At 37.7% G+C, this 16,669-nt stretch overlaps 1 protein-coding gene across 5 annotated transcripts in view; it reads right to left on the reverse strand.

The window, feature by feature from the left end:
• Positions 1–2,947: 2,947 nt before the first annotated feature.
• Positions 2,948–16,669, reverse strand: part of LOC139761487 (uncharacterized) — a 67,851-nt gene continuing 54,129 nt past the window's right edge. The window contains exons 8-10 of one of the 5 annotated variants that reach the window (XR_011715525.1): positions 10,253–10,333; positions 3,455–3,546; positions 2,948–3,287 (exon numbers count right to left, since the gene is read on the reverse strand). Coding sequence is in view for 2 of the 5 variants with exons in the window: in XM_071685747.1 (XP_071541848.1) it covers positions 10,268–10,333 (66 nt within the window). In the remaining 3 variants the exon portion in view is untranslated. Of the gene's footprint in view, positions 3,288–3,454; positions 3,612–3,796; positions 10,334–16,669 lie in introns of those variants that run through there. The other 4 variants (XR_011715526.1, XR_011715527.1, XM_071685747.1 and 1 more) reach the window with 4 other exon arrangements.

A 16,669-nucleotide genomic window follows, 5' to 3' on the forward strand; every position in this document is an offset into this window, starting at 1 on the left:
AGAATTTACTTTTATAACTTAGATCAGGATATGTTGCAACTCTACAAATCTTCACTTTCAAGCCAGGAAAATCTCTTCTCAGCACCAGCTTGCATTGTTTGTTTCACGATGTTTACAACCTGTGTTGCTTTTATATCTTGGAGTGATCGAAGATAGAGTCAATATCTGGTTCAGAGCCTGAAACTGAGGTATCAATAACTTCAGAAACTTCTGATGTGCTTGGCTGAAGATTGGTTTTCCAGGAAACTACAAGAAGCATCACATACTTACTGTATATGTTGAGTCACTCAGTCTTGTTGTGATATCTTCACGAGATTCCAGAGCTTTTGCACATTTGGACATTATTAACCATTCAGTGGTGCTGAGTTGCTTGATTTTTGAGTTGATAGGAGCATACAAACATAGTGACTCCTTTATTTCAAGTGTTCTTTTTAGCATGTGCAAGGTGCTGTTCCACATTGTGGTTGTATCATGGGCAACACAAAGCTTGGGTTCTTACCGCCTCTCCTGAATTTGTTTTAGTTCATCTTGTCATCGCTGAGTGATGAAAATGGGTAGCAGTGCTATAACATTACTGAATTATCCTATCTGTTTCGTCCTGTGATTATATTCCAGTTGTAACAACTTGTATTCTATGTTCAGCACAATCCAAATTATTTATACCTGACAGAAAGAGAGCTCTTTTCATATTTGCTCCATCATCATGCAAAACAGTGCACATTTATACTAGAAATGTCCCACTTCATCAAAAATCATCAAACTTTCTAAAAGTATACTCTCCTGTGTGCTGTTCTTGTAGTGGTTCAGAACCTAGTACAAAGTTCATTCTTTCAAAGTCCTTATTGATAGCATGTGCAGTTAGACTCAGCAATGAAACACCTGCTAGGGTATCTGACCACACATCAGTTGTGAAGGAAATCTAGCTGTCCTGCTTCACTACATCAATCAATCCTTTTATTTCACTGAAAAGACTTGCATGTCATTGCATATCAATGAGGATTAAAAGTTTTACCGCTTTAGCCTGTATTGTAGAACAGCTTCAACCATCAGTCTCATGAATCCTATGTCCTCAACATGACTGATTGATATATCATCCATTATTAAAATTTCTGCTACAAACTTATCCAGTTTCTTTGATTTGAAGTTAGAAGCATCCCAAAGTTTTCCACTCTGAAAATATTCTTTAACATTTCTTTGCTTAACGTCTGACTTCACTTTTTTTGCAAAGGAGTTTTTCTGTCGTTAGTTTCCCCTCAAACTTCTTTCTTTCTTCTGTTTCTTACTTTTCAAACTGTTCTTTGTGCACTGATTTCATATGATTTTTCAAAGATGTAGTTCCATGTCCCTTTCGTAAATTATCTCTTTTGTACAAAAGACACTGCGCCATATTATTTGGTTATTCCATGGAGTACTTCCACACCTGACTGTTTCTTGACACCATTGTACATATAAAGGAGTCAGTAAGGCTTGGTAAACTTGATTATTTCACTTCAAGTAGTGTGACAGACACACTCTGCCCACCCGAGGCAAGCTCCTCTACACTGCAGCCAGTGCGTGGTGACTTATATGACTTGCTGCAGCTCCCCCACAACATTTTATCATGGAGTAATAAGAAATGCTTAGTGCTGCCAGTTCTTTTTTTCTGTCTTCTTTTGTATATCTACTACATCCTCTTTGTAAGTGGTAAGGATGTGGATGTTTATTAAATTGCAAATGTGGATGCGGATGTTTATTTTATCACAAACACGAATGTGGATTTAAAACAATGAAGTGGATGCAGATATCTGATACATCTCTAATCTGTGTACACTTCAGTCTACTGTACCATTAAGAATTAATACCGTACCCTGTCCCACCTCTTCTTCCTCTCCTTTTTCATTACATATAAAAAAAAAAAAAATGCTGATGACTCGGTGCTCACGGCAGATTCAAGTGAGGAGCTACAGAAATTGAAGTTTGAGTCTGGGAGAGTGTGTGAAAAGGGGAAGTTGAGAATAACTGTGAATATAAGGAAAGTTATTAAGTTTAGCAGTGCAATGAGACAGTCAGGTAAGCTGCTGTGTGAGCATGAATAGAGAAAACTTGGAGGAAGTGGAGTGTTTTAGACACCTGAGAGTGGACATTGCAGCAAATGGAACCATGGAAATGGAAGCAAGTCATAGAGTAGGGGAGAGGGTCAAGGTTCTGGGAGCACTGAGGAATGGGTGGAAAGAGGAGGCTTGATTTGGAAGGGCAAAAAGGAGTTTGATGGTATAGCAGTCCCAATGATGTTATATGGGTGTATTTGAAATTGAAAGTCTGAGGACAGTATGTGATGTGAAGTGGTTTGATTGAGGATGTAATAAGAGGGTGTGAGAGAGAGGTATGGTAATAAAAGAAGTGTGCTGAAATGGACTGGACACATGGAAAGAATGAGAGGAGAGGTTGATAAAGGATATATGTGTCAGAAGTGGAGGGGACAAGGAGAGAAAGACCAAAATGGAGATGGAAGGATGGAGTGAAAAAGATTTTGGGTACTCTGGGCCTGAACTTGCAAGAGGGTGAAAGGTATGCACAGGGTAAAGTGAATTGGAGTAGTGTGGTATTTGGGGTTAGGTGATGTCAGTTTGCTGAACCAGGACATATGAGCAGCCAGGGGAACCAGTGCTTATGGAGCTTTGGTTTCAGTGCATTGCACAAAACAGCTAGAGAATGGATGTGAGTGACTAAGACCTTGCTTTCTCTATTGGTTCAACCTTGCTAACACAGGAAACAGCAAACAAGCATGAAAAAAATAATATTCTTTTTTCCTTTCTTACCTTAAGGAAGCACATGTGCATCCCAGTCCAGACAACTTTTGGGTGACAATGGAAGTGACAGTTAAATAACCTTTTGGATGTGCATCATGATTTCATGGTGATACTCAATCTTTACAATTTTGCCATTAAAACCTGAAAATAAATTTTTACTACATTTTTAAAAATTTTGTGCATGGTTTTTATACTTGGTGTTTACTTTCCTTAGGAAACATGTTGTATTGTGAAAACTATTTTTATAATGAAATTGATAACTTATAACCCCAAACTCATTTGCTCTGGCCACTTCTTATTTGATTTTTCTTTCCAATGAATATGAATAAATCATAATGAACTTGTACAAAACATTTTAATCCAACTTCAAAATGTAAAAAGTTTACAATCAAGATCATAAATGAAGTGTTCTTTAATAATAATACCATGGAACATAATCACCATCAGTTCCTGCTCATTTTGTGTTGTCAGCACTCTCTTCCTCTACCAGCTCATGATCTGGAAAGAATCAGAGAAAACTTTTTTAAGTTTGAGTGTCAGGTATAGTGATGCTACCCACTGACTCTTTAAAAAAAAAATGTAAATTGTAAGAATTCAATTTTATGCAGCAAAATTATATACAGAAATATTCATAGATTATATTATGATGTTGATATGATACGTACAACTTGCTTGATTTGTGGTGAAAATGCAGTGAAAAGATGACCATGTGGGTTACAGTTGATGACTGTATGTTTCTGTTGTTTACCATGGGCATCTGGGGATGGCAGAACATACCAATTTCTGGTGTTCACGACATGATCTAGAGAAAATACTAAATGGCTGGAATAAGGGGAAACAATTTTTGATGGTAGTGACCAGTCAACCATTGCATTCACTAGTTAAAAAGGTTTCATTTGCTAGCAGATTCATAGTGTTAAATATAAACAGAAAAAGCCTTTGACTCAATGAATGTTTATGTTTAATGTCTCTATTATAACAGGAAAAGTCAAAATGAAATATCTAAAAAAACAGTATTCTGTATTGGGATATAAACTCATGTGTTTATTGACAATATAATCTACAGTATAAAATGATGAATTTGGAAGCAAATCCTTTCTTTGAAGTGAATATTTTCAAATGAATAAGCTCATATAACTTAATTCTAATGATATTATCATACTAACCCAACATGGATTGTATGAAAACATTTTTAGCATCATAATATTTGTTAAACACAACAGTATTTCATAGCTCGGAAGGAGTTTCCAGTACTTATTTGAAGAAAACATTTTCTAAGAATGGATATATGAACCTACAGTCTCATAAACGTCAAAATATGTATTTCAAGCCATATATCACACAACTTTAATGCTTACATAAATAACTGAATTATTCAGATGGCATGGACTGTTAAATCACATTATCAATCCAGATAAAGACTGTAAATTTCATAGTTGTAGGCCATGAAGATTAACAATTACTATGACTCAATAGTCAATTGAAGATTATTTGATTCATAAGGTAGTAACTTACAGTTAATCATAATGGCCTAACTTTATTAGGTAAGGTATATGATTTTGGGCAATACTATTTACAGGTAGAGGTACACCAACAAATTTCTGGCAACTGATGGTTCGGCACCTTCTTTACTCCGGACAAAATTACACGAGGGAATTTAATATTACTGAGGCCACCAGACTAGTTTACTGGGCAGCCACAGATGCCGTGTGTGTAGGGTGCGCTTATTACATTCTTTACACCATTTGTTGGTGGTGATACAGCAATTTTGTGAGATTCTTAGCTTATTTTGCCTAAATTTAACCCTAGCTATGGCTTCTAAGACATATGAGAGTGTCAGCGTGGTGTCAAACGTAAACACCAGTCCATACTGATCCAAGATAAAGTAGAACTGTTGAAAAAAATGGACCGTGGTGTTTTGGTGCATAAGCTGTGTAACATCTGTGTAACATTGGTTCATCAACTGTTTATGATATGAAGAAGCAAAGAGATAATATATTAGAATTCTATACAGACAGCGATTCCAAAAAGCAAATGACGATTAGAAAAACTACGAAAGATGGTAAGAGTTCTGAGCCTGATCAAGTGATGATAAAATGGTTTCGACAGCCTCAGAGTGATGGAGTGGACTTGTCAGGTAGCATGATAATGGACAAGGCTAAGTTGTTCCATAAAGAACTTAAATTACAACATTTGCATAACTATAGTGAAGGATGGCTTCAAAGATTCAAGAAGTGTCATGGAATTTCCATGAAGAATGGCTTCAAAGATTCAAGAAGTGTCATGGAATTTCCATGAATAAAGTGTGCTGAGAAAAGCGGTCTGCAAACCACAAAGGAGCTGCTGTGTATGTGGGTGAATTTGCGAAACACGTAGCTGACGAGCACCTCAGTCCTGAGCAGGTGTATAATGCAGATGAGACTGCATTATTCTGGCGATGCACACCTAGGAAAATGCTAACAACAAAAGACGAAGACCCCACAAGATTCAAACAATCTAAGGACAGACTTACCATCTTAGGGTGCTCAAACATCTAATATTTGTCTAATTTAAATTTCTAGCAGTCCATGGTATACTTTAGACACATGGGAGATGAATAATCAGTGAGTCAGAAGTGTGTGGGAGATGAATAATCAGTGAGTCAGAAGTGTGTTGATGAATTATTATTACGTGACCACGGTTGGTCCAGCAAAATGGTTAATCCAGCAATGCTTTGGAACCAAGAGTGCTAGAAAATCGGTGGTTTACCTGTATTTGCTCTTATTCTTTGTGATTGAATCAAACAAAATCCATATTATACATAATTATACATAAAGGATTGTCAACTGCATAAAATTCAGCCAAGAAGGTTAACACTTATTTCTCTAGATCCTGTATTTGAAACTCAATCAATGAAAATTAAATATATCTGAAATCAATCACATTTAGTCTATTCTAGATAATTGGCCTACTGAAATAAAAAGTTTTCTCAAAGATGGATTGAGGAATTTACAAATATTGCATTTGACAAATTCAGAAAAACTGGAAAAGTGTAATTTATGCTGTTTCTCCATTCTTGAGGGATGGTACTCTCCCATGGCAAGAAGGTTAACTTAGTTTTGGCAATTTGATATGGCAGTGAGAATCTCTGCATCAAAAGCAGACAATGTTCCATCACCCCTGCTACACTACACAACTTATCTCATAAGTCTCATAATCACAATGCCATGAAAATTCAAGTGAGGAATATCAATTTTTTTTTTTCTTTGGTTGGTGAGAAAAATGGAAAATGTGTACTTACCTCCAAGTATATATGATTTAATGCTGTCAAAAAGGCAAAGGGCTAACATATCATTCACTCAACATCTTACTTGATGAATAAGACCATTTTTCTCTGCTTACCTCAACTATATATGGATTAATTATAAATGGTTCTGTTGTTGTTCCATATATCTCTTATTTTTTCCCTAGAATTACAATGGATAACCTTTCCAATTTCCTTGAAGAACTCATATTTTTGTCCAATAACTTTTTGTTAAGTTCCACGGTATTCTTGCAGACTTATTAGGTCTGCCACCTCCCAGAAAAAAAGCTTTCCACTCTAGTACATTATGTATGAGGCCCTCAACTTGCTACTTAGAAAATTCTGTCATGTCTCTTTACCCTCTTCATAAAGTGTAAAGTTTCAGTGCTTTCAGTGTCAGGAATGGAGCAAAATTGAAGGAAGTGAAGCATTTTAGATATCTGGGAGTGGACTTAGCAGTGAATGGAACCATGGAAGTGGCAGTGAGTCATAGGGTGGGGGAGGGGGTGAAGGCTCTGGGAGCAATGAAGAATGTATGGAGAGAGCATTATCTCTGAGTGCAAAAATGGGTATGTTTAAAGGAATAGTAGTTCCAACAATATTATATGGCTGCGATGCATGGGCTATAAATAGGGTTGTATGTAGGAAGGTGGATGTGTTGGAAATGAAATGTTTGAGGACAATATGTGGTGTGAGGTGGTTTGATTGAGTAACTAATGAAAGGGCAAGAGAGATGAGTGGTAATAAAGAGTGTGGTTGAAAGAGCAGAAGAAGGTGTGTTGAAATGGTTTGGACATATGGAGAGAATGAGTGAGGAAAGACTGACAAAGAGGATATAAGTGTCAGAGGTGGAGGGAACAAGGAGAAGCGAGAGACCAAATTGGAGGATGGATGGATGGAGTGAATATGAATGACGTAGTGTACTGAGGTTGACATGACGTTGATGGACTGAACCAGATTGTGTGAAATGTCTGGGGTAAACCATGGAAAGATCTGTGGGGCCTGGTTGTCGATAGGGAGCTGTGGTTTCAGTACATTACTCATTACAGATAGAGACTTGAGTGAGAACAAATGTGGCCTTTCTTGTCTGTTTTCCTAGTGCTACCTCGCTGATGCAGGGGGTGGCAATGCTGTTCCCTGTGGGGCAGAGTAGTGCCGGGAATGGATGGTGGCAAGCAAGTATGAATATGTACGTGTGTATATATGTATATGTCTGTGTATGTATATGTATATGTGTATATGTATGTATATGTGCATGTATGAATATATGTGTGTATATGAGTGGATGGGTCTTTTTCATTAGTTTCCTGGTGTTATCTTGCTGATGCGGGAAAGGGTGAGCAAGTATAATAAATAAATGATATTTATAATTTATTTATTGTACTTGATCACTGTTTCCCACGTAAACGAGGCAGTGCTAGGAAACATACGAAGAAATACCCATCCACTACTATACACGCATGTGAGCATACATGCCCATACATGTACATATCAACATATACACATACACATAAACAGCCATATACATATTTACACATGTACATATTCATACCCACTTGCCTTCATCCATTCCTGGCACCACCCCATCCCACAGCAAACAGCATCACACCCCCTGCATCAGCGAGGTAGCACCAGGAAAACAGACAAAAAAGGCCACATTCATTCACACTCAGTCTCTAGCTGTCATGTGTAATGCACTAAAACCACAACTCCCTATCCTATCCACAAGCTAGCGTTAAGAACAAGGACTGAGCCTTAAGAAGGATAATCCTCTCTTGGCCCACTTCTCTGTTCCTTCTTTAGGATAAGCAAAAACTGGGTCCTCAACAAACAGGAGGGTAAAAGGGTTCCATGGAATAGAAGGAATTGAAACAATGTGGTTTACTGGTGTTGATGTGCTGCCAGTGAATTGAAACAGGGCATGTGAAATGTCTGGAGTAAACCATGGAAAGGCCTGTGGGGCATGGATATGGATAGGAAGTTATGGTTTCAGTGCATTACACATGACAGCTAGAGAGTGAGTGCGAACGAACGTGGCCTTTTTGTTTGTTTCCTGGCACTACCTTGCTGATGCAGCAGGGAGCGAAGCTGTTTCCTGTAGGGTGGGGTAGTGCTGGGAAGGGAAGAAGGCAAGCAAATATGAATACGTACATGCCTCGCAACCATATAATATTGTTGGAACTCCTACTCCTTCAAACACACCCATTTTAGTTCTCCGAGATGATGTTCTCTCCACATATTCTTCATCACTCCCAGAACCTTTGCCCCCTCCCCTAACCTATGACTCACTTTCACTTCCATGGTTCCATTTGCTGTTATCCACTCCCAGATATCTAAAACACTTCACTTCCTCCAATTTGTCTCCATTCAAACTTATGTCCCAACTAACGTGTCCTACCTTATAACCTACTAACCTTGCTTTTATTTACATTAATCTCAACTTTTTATCTTTTATTATTTTCAGTCAACTTTTATATGTAAACCTGTCTCAGTGGAAACTTGTAACAAGCAATTTTAAGATTTATTTACTTGGAAGTGATCCACTGCTTAACTGTTAATTTTTAATCAGCCTTTAGTTTTGAAGGCAATATCCTGGAAATAGGGGAGAAAGAATACTTCCCACGTATTCCCTGTGTGTCATAGAAGGCGACTAAAAGGGAAGTGAGCGGGGGGCTGGAAATCCTCCCATCTCGTTTTTTTTTTAATTTTCCAAAAGAAGGGACAGAGAAGGGGGCCAGGTGAGGATATTCCCTCAAAGGTCCAGTCCTCTGTTCTTAACGCAACCTTGCTAATGTGGGAGATGGCAAATAGTACGAAAAAAAAAATCCTTAAAAGTGAGACACTTTGGCTGAGTTAGTTACCTGAATGCCAGGATGATTAACGGCAGCAAATAATATTAACCATGCCAACCGTGCTTGGCCTATTATCATATATGAATATTATGAGTTCTGAATGCACACTTACTTCTGTACCATTCACTCCTTTGAGTAATAATGCATCTATACATCTGATCAGTAATCAATATAAATATTATAATTATATTACTATCTAGATTCTCAGGGACAAACAATGATGTACATATACAAGCTGAACAGTGTTTTTAATACAGATAATATGTTTTGCCTTTGAGAAATAATTCATAAATGAAACAAATAAAGTACTGCAAATTAATGTAGGAATACTGTGCATGAGGACATAATAGTACACAAGATCTATTGGAAGCAATGCATATCCCAACTCCTTTAAATAATGTTACGTAAAACTAAACAGGGAGTTGACCACAACCCTATCTGTCCATTAGTTTTTGTCCAGACCAACATACCTCCTCAATAACATATATACGAACTTAAATACATATATTGGGTTGGGCCATTTCTTTCGTCTGTTTCCTTGCGCTACCTCGCAAACGCGGGAGACAGGGACAAAGCAAAAAAAAAAAAATACATATATAAAAAGAGAGATAGTGTGACTGCTCTATTCCTGAACTTTAGTAAAGGAATGATAATATGAATCAACATTTCAATTCCATCTATCAAAAACCTTTAACAGCATTCAGTCAAAATTCACTTTCAAAACAAACTCTAATATAAACTTGCATCTAGGCATTTATGAATATATGCTACCATACCTCCCCACAGGCAAAATAATTAGTGTATCTTTGACTTTACTATGTATGATTTAAGAGAGGAAGATGCCTTAGCCCAGATAGCCTGCATCTTGCAGTCTAAGAGTTTGTTCATTGATCATCAACTGTATTAAAACGTCTCTTACATTATTACATATGCTTGAAGCACATGAAGGAAACATGAAATAGCTTTTTTTTTCATCTTTATGTTTACATTTTTCCTACAACAAAAAATTTACATTTAAATTTTGATGAGTAACATACTAAGTACGTCCAATTGGTAGACTGATTGTTGGGCACAAAAGCAGTTCCACCACTTTCATTTCATAATCAACTATTTTTTCCCTGAATGTAACACTATAATACATACAAATGTTTTAAAAAAGGCTGATATTCCTAATGCCTTGCTTACAAATTTACAGGTACATAAGGTAAAATTTTGTGAAAAGTTGCTGATAAATAATGAAATCACTGCAACGAAAGTTTTGTCATGATTTGAAAGAACACAGTTTGAAATAAAATATAACTGATAAATAATTCTTATTGCTGGCAAACCTTTCAAAATCTGCTTCAAGACTGATGTGTAGTTTTGCCTTGAACTGCATCTCTTATCTTTTTTAAATATACTTTAGCTTCCTGAAAGTGTAAAAGAAAAAAATACATTACTTATCAATCATATCTTAAATTTACTAAAATCAACTAAATTCCCAGCTGAAAATAAATACATCTAATGAAAACCTTTCACTACAAACTTCAATAATGATACTGAAAATGAAAGACACCTGTGATGTAATTAATAATAGACATACTATAAAAGAAATAATATGGATTGGGATAAAAAACAAACTAAGGTTAGAATTACTATTATCATTATGCAAAATTTTCAGCTCTTCATCTGGAACTATTTACCCTTGTCTTTACCTACTCATACATGATGTCATACTCTTGATAAAAACTCCTCACTGCTTTTAATAACTTTCTACAGATCCACTGTTACCCTGACATTCCAAATTCCACCAGTCTAGCTCCCATTATCAGTACCTGACCTTCTCAGAGTAATGTATGTCTTACTTCTTCATGTCCCATCCTGACTGATTCTACATTAACATGAAATAATAAGTTTCTTTTGATGATTGTATATCAACACCACTATGCACTTCTTTCCTACACTTACCCTTTCCATTATGTGCTGTCTGAATGGGTCACTTAAAATCTAATATTTTCTGAACCTCAAGAGTACATCTTATTAGGAGGGCCAATTCTTCTCCTCCTTTGTCTTCTCTTTTCCTTCTTACTATCAGAAAAGGTGAGATATTATCTCATTAGTAAGTTTTGTTTCAACAACAGAAAAAAATACCAGGTGCACTTTCTCTTCAATAATCTTTGTACATCAGCTGTCTACTGTTAACTACTAATTCAACAGCATTTGTATACATAGCTTGAAGTCTGAAATTCCCATCACCTAATATCGCTGACCTCTCTACAGTGCTCACAGGGATTGTAGGCTCTCTTGCTGTCTGCCATTTTTTGCCATCAGGATTATGCATTCTTTGCTTTACTTACTGCATTACTTTGGTCTATCACACTTTATGAATACCACACTGAACTGCTCTTTGTTCTCAAGATTCTTAACCTGACTAAATGCCTCCTGGATAGTTGACTCCAAAGCAAATGCAACCATAATTGTTTGTCTCCTTATGTTTTAATTATACCTATCAATACTCCTTCTCTATCACAGAAACTGGTACTTTCACAGCCTTCAATAATCTTTTGATGAGTATTTCCCTTTTTTCAGTGTATGTTCTTCATCCAATCCACAAATAATCAGAGATTTACATCTATCAACCTTCTGATTAACTAATCTTTCTAATCTATTTAAATAGTGCCACCCAATCTATCTACATATATCTCTGATGTCTACTCCCTATTAGAACTCCATCAAAAGGGGTGGCCATGACGAAAACGTCCCTATCACTGGTGAACTCCAGTGTCACTTATTAACCTTTAGTGACCCTTAACAGGCCAGCAGCAGGAAGCAACTCTAGCACATTGTTTACACAGGCTCCTACTTAACGTTCCTACTGATTACTTCTACCTTATGTGTCTACCTATTGCTCCATGATACTACTGCCTAATGCTCCTGCCTACCTACTGCTCCATGCTACTACTTCTACCTAATGGTTCTACCTTATGTTCCAACCTACAACTTCTATCCACTGCTTTTACCATTTTGCCAGAAAGCAAAGGTACCATTTAGTGCTCAATGCAAGAAATCTAAAGTTACAAAGAATGAATTGTGTGAGTTAAATGTTGTCAAGTGTTATGTGTAACAAGGAATGATTGTATGCTTGTGGACAGAATACCAGCAGTCCACATGCAGGTGAGGCAAAAAGAAAAAACAGCTATGTGGGTCAGAGGAGTGCAACTTGACAACCAATGAAGTACTTGCTCACAACAGAGCAGTCACTAACCTTCCCAATACCCAGGCAGGAAGTACCAGTAATATACCTCCAGGATTGGTGACTGCCTACCAACTACCACCTATTACAGGTACACCACCGATCTATCGACACTCTTGGTTCCAAAGCCTTGCTGTATTGACCATTTTGCCGGACCAACTGTGGTCACATAACAATCATTCATTAACACATCTCTAACCCACTAATTATACATCTCCCATGTGTCTAAAGTATACCATAGACTGCTAGAAATTTATATCAAACAAACATTAAATGTAAATTAAATAAATAAATGAAATACAGTATACACCAGCTCAGGACTGAGGTGCTCATCAGCTAGGAGTTTTGCAAATTCATCTACATACTTGGCAGCTCCTTTGTGGTTTGCATATGGCTTTTCTTAGCACACTTTATTCATGGAAATTCCATGACGCTTCTTGAATCTTTGAAGCCATCCTTCGCTATAGTCACGCTAATGATGTTGTAATTTAAGTTCTTTATTGAACAACTTAGCCTGGTCCATTATCATGCCACCTGAAAAGTCCACTCCATCACTCTGACGCTCTTGAAACCATTCCATCATCACTCAATCATGCTAAGTACTCTTACCATCTTTCATAGTTTTTCTAATCGTCATTTGCTTCTTAGATTCGCTGTCTGCATATAATTTCAATATCTTATCCCTTTGCTTCTTTATATCATAAAAAGTTGATGAACCAATACTATAGATGTCACACAGCTTACGCACCAAAACAACACGGTCCATTTTTTTCAACAGTTCTACTTTATTGTGGATTGATATGGACTGGGGTTTACGTTTGATGCCGTAACTGACACTCTCATATGTCTTAGAAGCCATAGCTAGAGTTAAATTTAAGCAAAATAAGCTAAGAATCTCACAGAATTGCGGTATCACCACCAACAAGCGCAGTGTAAAGATGTAAATAAGCACACCCTACACACAATGCCATCTGTGGCTGCCCAGTAAACTAGTCTGGTGGCTGTGGTAATTTCAAGTTCCCTCATGTAATTTTGTTGGACTAAAGAGGTTCCAAACCATCAGTAGCCGGGAAATCAGAGGTGTATCTGTACTTTATGCTCAGGTCATAAGTTTTGATTCATTAACCACTCTGCCTCTGGCTTTCCTTTGCTTTTTGGTAATGAGCACTGGTTTTTTGCTAATGAGAACTGATCCTGAATGCTCTGCACTTTAATGAGCTTTTTGACAACTGAATGAGATTTTGCTGAATGTTTTGTCTCTAACAGTACATATCACTTTATCTATAGTTTCATTCAATCCCCTGGGCACCTCTATTTCAATGTTCCTCAACTCCTGTCCCATTGCATCAAAGCCTGATGACAAGCCTCATGTTCTGGTTGTGTTCTCCATTCCTGGCCAATATTTTCAGGCTTTTGTACTATGGCATAGACATTTCCTATTGTTTAACAGCCTCTTGGATATCTATAATAACTCCTGACCTTTCCTGCCATCTGATCATTCTACCTTCTCTTCTATAGTCATGTTCTTTCATACTCAATAAACTGAAGCATATCTGTGTCACAGTCATTCAGTCTAATCTTTAAATCTCTAATTCCCTTATCATCTCATGATATCTTTCATGATCTTTAAACTGATTCCTCAGATTCTTTATTTCTACTTCTAAGTATGTTAACATTTATCTTTCTTTATTTTATGATTTTGAAAAATCTAACTTGCAGAGAAGACTGGACTCTTACCTGAATATGTTTGTGGATGACGCTAAGGTCATAAAGTACAGAATGATGACTGTATCAACTTACAAAAGGGACCTGGACAAACTACAGTTGGTATGAAATTCAACTAAAGTAAATGCAAAGTACGAGGATGAGTCACAATCATAGAAGGTTGTGAAAAGAATATGATCAGCTGGAAATAAGTTGCAGGAATCTGTGGGTAAGGGACTAATTATTTAGTTTCCTCATACCACTGCTCACTACTGCTTCTCGTGTTAACATCCCACTTTCTGCATGCTGCAAATTTCACGTGCAAATGTAAGCAGTGTTTCCTTAAATAGCTTCCAATCATTCTCCACTGCCATTACCTCAACTACTCTCTTCCTATGCCATTCTTCACTCAAACTCACTTGGTATATCTGCACAGCGGCCTCTTTTCCAAGGTGGTTTCCAAAAAGTAGTGGGCAACAGGCCATGCTTCCTGTGATTCATTTTGACACCTACAATAAGATGCACCCAGTGAACTCAATGTATGAGCTCAATCATTCAAGTAAAAATTACATCTACATACTGAAATTTTGGTGTTACTAAATACATCATTCATCTGTGAATTCCTTTACACCAAACTCACTTATATCTTATATATTTATTTTGCTTTGTCGCTGTCTCCCGCGTATGCGAGGTAGCGCAAGGAAACAGACAAAAGAAATGGCCCAGCCCACCCACATACACATGTATATACATACACGTCCACACACGCAAATATACATACCTATACATCTCAATGTACACATATATATACACACACAGACATATACATATATACACATATACATAATTCATAGTCTGCCTTTATTTATTCCCATCGCCACCTAGCCACACATGGAATAACATCCCCCTCCCCCCTCATGTGTGCGAGGTAGCACTAGGAAAAGACAACAAAGGCCCCATTCGTTCACACAAAATCTCTAGCTGTCATGTAATAATGCCCAAAACCACAGCTCCCTTTCCACATCCAGGCCCCACAGAACTTTCCATGGTTTACCCCAGACGCTTCACATGCCCTGATTCAATCCATTGACAGCACGTCGACCCCGGTATATTACATCAATCCAACTCACTCTATTCCTTGCCCGCCTTTCACCCTCCTGCATGTTCAGGCCCCGATCACACAAAATCTTTTTCACTCCATCTTTCCACCTCCAATTTGGTCTCCCATTTCTCCTCGTTCCCTCCACCTCTGACACATATATCCTCTTGGTCAATCTTTCCTCACTCATTCTCTCCATGTACCCAAACCATTTCAAAACACCCTCTTCTCCTCTCTCAACCACACTCTTTTTATTTCCACACATCTCTCTTACCCTTACATTACTTACTCTATCAAACCACCTCACACCACATATTGTCCTCAAACATCTCATTTCCAGCACATCCACCCTCCTGCGCAAAACTCTATCCATAGCCCAAGCCTCGCAACCATACAACATTGTTGGAACCACTATTCCTTCAAACATACCCATTTTTGCTTTCCGAGATAATGTTCTCGACTTCCAAACATTCTTCAAGGCTTCCAGGATTTTCGCCCCCTCCCCCACGCTATGATTCACTTCCACTTCCATGGTTCCATCTGCTGCCAGATCCACTCCCAGATATCTAAAACACTTTACTTCCTCCAGTTTTTCTCCATTCAAACTTACCTCCCAATTGACTTGACCCTCAACCCTACTGTACCTAATAACCTTGCTCTTATTCACATTAGTCTTAACTTTCTTCTTTCACACACTTTACCAAACTCAGTCACCAGCTTCTGCAGTTTCTCACATGAATCAGTCACCAGCGCTGTATCATCAGCGAACAACAACTGACTCACTTCCCAAGCTCTCTCATCCCCAACACACTGCATACTTGCCCCTCTTTTCAAAATGCTTGCATTCACCTCCCTAACAACCACATCCATAAACAAATTAAACAACCATGGAGACATCACACACCCCTGCCGCAAACCTACATTCACTGAAAACCAATCACTTTCCTCTCTTCCTACACGTACACATGCCTTACATCCTCGATAAAAACTTTTCACTGCTTCTAAAAATTTGCCTCCCACACCATATATTCTTAATACCTTCCACAGAGCATCTCTATCAACTCTATCATATGCCTTCTCCAGATCCATAAATGCTACATACAAATCCATTTTCTTTTCTAAGTATTTCTCACATACATTCTTCAAAGCAAACACCTGATCCACACATCCTCTACCACTTCTGAAACTACACTTTTCTTTCCTTCTTTCATACTATTCTCCATTTCCCGCATTAGCGAGGTAGCATTAAGAACAGAGGACTGGGCCTTTGAGGGAATATCCTCACCTGGCCCCCTTCTCTATTCCTTCCTTGGGAAAATTAAAAAAAATGAGAGGAGAGGATTTCCAGCCCCCAGCTCCCTCCCTTTTAGTCGCCTTCTACGACACGCAGGGAATACATGGGAAGTATTCTTTCTCCCCTATCCCCAGGGATAAAACCACACTTAAAGTGAGTAATATGTGTACCTGTATCTTTTTGAATGTGATAACCTATTGAACAGTAATCTTACCTCATAACACTGGATTCTTTTTAGAAAGAGGTTCTGGGTTAATCAATAATAAATGAAAATTCCATATATGTAACTTCTGATAGTGGTTGCCTTTCCCTGCTTTAGTGAGATGGCATCAACAACAAATGAATGAACCCCCAAGGATACGTCCTTTTCCACATCATAATACACGATAAGAGGATTTCCACCCCCTTACCTTTTA

This window comes from Panulirus ornatus, chromosome 40 (assembly GCF_036320965.1).
Source record: "Panulirus ornatus isolate Po-2019 chromosome 40, ASM3632096v1, whole genome shotgun sequence".
Lineage (NCBI taxonomy): Eukaryota > Metazoa > Arthropoda > Malacostraca > Decapoda > Palinuridae > Panulirus > Panulirus ornatus.